At 38.2% G+C, this 3,383-nt stretch overlaps 1 protein-coding gene across 1 annotated transcript; it reads right to left on the bottom strand.

Annotated features, from left to right (window-relative positions):
• Positions 1 to 841: 841 nt before the first annotated feature.
• Positions 842 to 2,309, bottom strand: LOC133321471 (trichohyalin-like; the record flags this gene model as incomplete). Its single annotated transcript, XM_061530563.1, has 1 exon — positions 842 to 2,309. A coding segment is annotated over exon 1 (1,456 nt), but the record flags the coding sequence as incomplete, so codon positions are not given.
• Between the last annotated feature and the right edge of the window lie 1,074 nt (positions 2,310 to 3,383).

The raw sequence follows: 3,383 nt of genomic DNA, 5'->3' as shown, positions 1-3,383 counted from the left end.
ATTAAAGTAATTTTGCAATGCAAGAAAAATATCATAATCGCTTGGTGCTAAGTCATTAGCACCAAGCATCCCAATTAAACTCCCGAAGTTTCTGGAGAGCCATTGTAGATGTGTGTGGCTTAGCGTTGTCTTGGTGGAACACGACACCTCTCCTGTTGGCCAATTCTGGCCGTTTCTAATCAATTGCTATCTTCAAATGGTCCAGTTGACAGTAGAGATCAGAATTTAGCGTTTGGCCATATGGAAACAACTCATAATAAATAATCCCCTTCTAGTCCCACCAAATGCATAGCAGAACCTTCCTGGCCGTTAGTCGTGATTTGGCCACCGCTTGAGATGCTTCACTGCTCTTTGGCCACGATCGTCTTCGCACAGGGTTATCGTATGTGATCCATTTCTCATCTCCAGTCACCATCCGTTTAAGGAATAGGTCTATCTGATTCCGTTTGGACAAGGCTTCGCAGATGGAAATTCGATCCATTCAATTTTTTTTCTGTTAATTGGTGTGGCACCCAAACATCGAGCTTCTTTTTAAATCCAGCTTTATGGCCGATTTTTAGCTCCTGGGCGATGTTACGACTGCTAACATGCCGGCCAACTTCGATTATTTCTCCGACTTTATCGACATTTTCGACAAAAAAAAATAATGGATTTCTTTTTCACTACCTAATGCTATGTCGATTAAGCCATATCCGTCGGTCTATTGAAATTTTGATGCACCTCACAATATTATATATACAATGAGTTTTATATTAATTCATATTCGTATATTCCGGTATATTTTACAAAATAAAGTTTTACGAAATAGAAGGTTCATCTCCTCGGCCGTCAATACATTTACCTTGTAATTTCATGTTTTCCTTTGTCATCATAATTTTCCCTGGCATTTTTCTATCCATTGTCTTCCGATCTGTTATTTTTATTTCCGTAGGACAACATGGTTTGCTGGGGCCAGATAATAAACGCCAATTTGCATGAGGTTCCAAATAATCAATACCTTCGCTAATATACTGCCCGGCCAATTGAGAACAAAATTCAGGATCATTTGAAGCTCTTTCTAAATCCTTATTAAATTTCGCTTCCTCTTCTGATTGTATCCTTTTCAATTGTTGTATCTGATTATCCAATTCCCGACGATGTCTTTGTCTTTCCTCAATAATTTGTTGGCGTGATTTTTCTTCTCTTACAAATCGATTTTCAAGAATTTTACATTCACGCTGTTCTGCCTCTTCGCGTAAACGTCGTTTACATTGCTCCTGAATTTGTTTGCGTAGCTCAGCAAAACATTTCTCTGCCAAGCGGGCTTTACGTTCCCTTTCACGTTGTATATTACGTTTGGTACAGTTATCAACACGATATAAATCATCAATGCGATTATTATACATTTCGAGTTGTTGTCGCTCTATATCACGCATATGTTTTACATATTTAATGTAGTCAATTGTGGCTTTGTGTAATGCTTTCTTTTTCTCCATTAAATCCCTCGACTCCTTAGCATCCATTTCAGATATCGCCTTTAAGATTTCTTGGTGGATTTCGATGTGTTCCATTTGCTCTTTCTGATGGTGTATTTGCTTTTCTGATATCATATCAAGAAGTTCTTGGCGATATTTTAAAATCTTTGGAGAAATGCCTCTATGTTTACGATCGAATTCTTCCAAACGTATCTCTTCCAATAACACATCCAATTGTTGTTTTTCTTCCAATTTTTCTTGCCGTATTTTATCTCTCTTCTCCTCAAGTTCAACTAATTGAACTTTTAAAGTATCCGCAACGTGCCGTGTCAGTGATTTCTTTAGGGATTCTTCCTGTCGTTGTTGTCTATCCATTTCTTCGATATTTTTCTGCTGCACCTTCAGCCAATAGCCCTCCTCCTGCTGTTGCCTTCTAAGGGCTCTTTCCTTTTCCAAGATCTGCTCCTGTTGACATTCTTTAACTTTTAACATTTCCCGATGCCGCACAGCTTCACGTATCTCATAGCAACTGTTCATGTACTGCTGTATGCGCTTGGTCTTCAGGAATTCCTGCTCATTTCTGGCATTTTCTTCTTTAATTTGTAGCAAAATTTCCTTGCGCTGTTTTCTGTCATCGTCCATACGTGATTTTACTTTATTCGCGAATTCCTCTTCATAGATTTTATCCTCACGTTCCAATAGTTCTTTTAAGGCATTACGTCGTTGATTTAATTCTTTGAGGGCAACTTCTTGCGCCTGGGAGACCATCGTTTTAATTTGGGCGAATAGAGATTTGCGATCGGTGTTGACAATGAAGGCATGATGATCCAATAAATGTTTCATTTCATTGGCTGGAGAATTTGGGTACATTTCAATGAAGTTTTTGAAAATGAAGTTTGATATGTTTGTTTTGAAAAATTTATTTCCGGTATTTGTTTTCTTTGAATTTTCATTCAAGTTTCAAAGTTTTGGGGATAGACAGTAAAGATCGAAATGGGATATTATTACACCCTTTACAATTAGAAAGAGAATCTGTCGGTATGTTAAAAATGTTATGACTCCATATATTTCTATTTTAAAGCTTGAAGCAGGCATTTTACCGTTTAACAATCCGAAATTCTGAATTATTGTCACATCAGTTAAATTTACTAGGATAGATCCTCCTAAAAAACGAAACTAGGACGAACATCGCCCAGTAGCTAAAAATCGACAATAAGACGGTTTTAAACCATTTACACAAAGCTGGATTCAAAAAGAAGCTCGATGTTTGGGTGCCACACCAATTAATAGGAACAAAATTGGATGCATCGAATTTCCATCTGCGAAGCCAAACGGAATGAGATAGACCCATTTCTTAAACGGATAGTGACTGAAGATGAGAAATAGATCACATACGCTTACCCTGTGCGAAAAAGATCGTGGTCAAAGACAGATCCTCCAAAAAAACGAAAATAGGACGAACATCGCCCAGTAGCTAAAAATCGACAATAAGACTGTTTTAAATCATTTACACAAATCTGGATTCAAAAAGAAGCTCGATGTTTGGGTACCACACCAATTAATAGGAACTGCGAAGCCAAACGGAATGTGATAGACCCATTTCTTAAACGGGTGGTGGCTGAAGATGAGAAATAGATCACATACGCTTACCGAAAAACCAGAAACGGCCAGAATTTGACAACAATAGAGGTTTCGTGTTCCACCAGGACATACATCTACAGTGACTCGCCACAAACTTCGGGAGCTTAGTTAGTAAGTTTTAATGCATCCGCCGTACAGTCCGGACTTGGCACACACATCTACAGTGACTCGCCAGAAATTTCGGGTGCTTGTTGGGAAGTTTTATTGCATCCGCCATACAGTCCGGACTTGCACCAACCGATTATGATCTTTTTCTTGCATTGCAAAATTTCTTTAATGATAAAAAAA

This window comes from Musca vetustissima, unplaced genomic scaffold, assembly GCF_032173495.1.
Source record: "Musca vetustissima isolate MV318-11 ecotype Yass unplaced genomic scaffold, APGP_CSIRO_Mvet_v1 utg4496, whole genome shotgun sequence".
NCBI lineage: Eukaryota > Metazoa > Arthropoda > Insecta > Diptera > Muscidae > Musca > Musca vetustissima.
The sequence above is the reverse complement of the archived record's forward strand: the minus strand, read 5'-3'. Positions and strand labels throughout refer to the sequence as shown.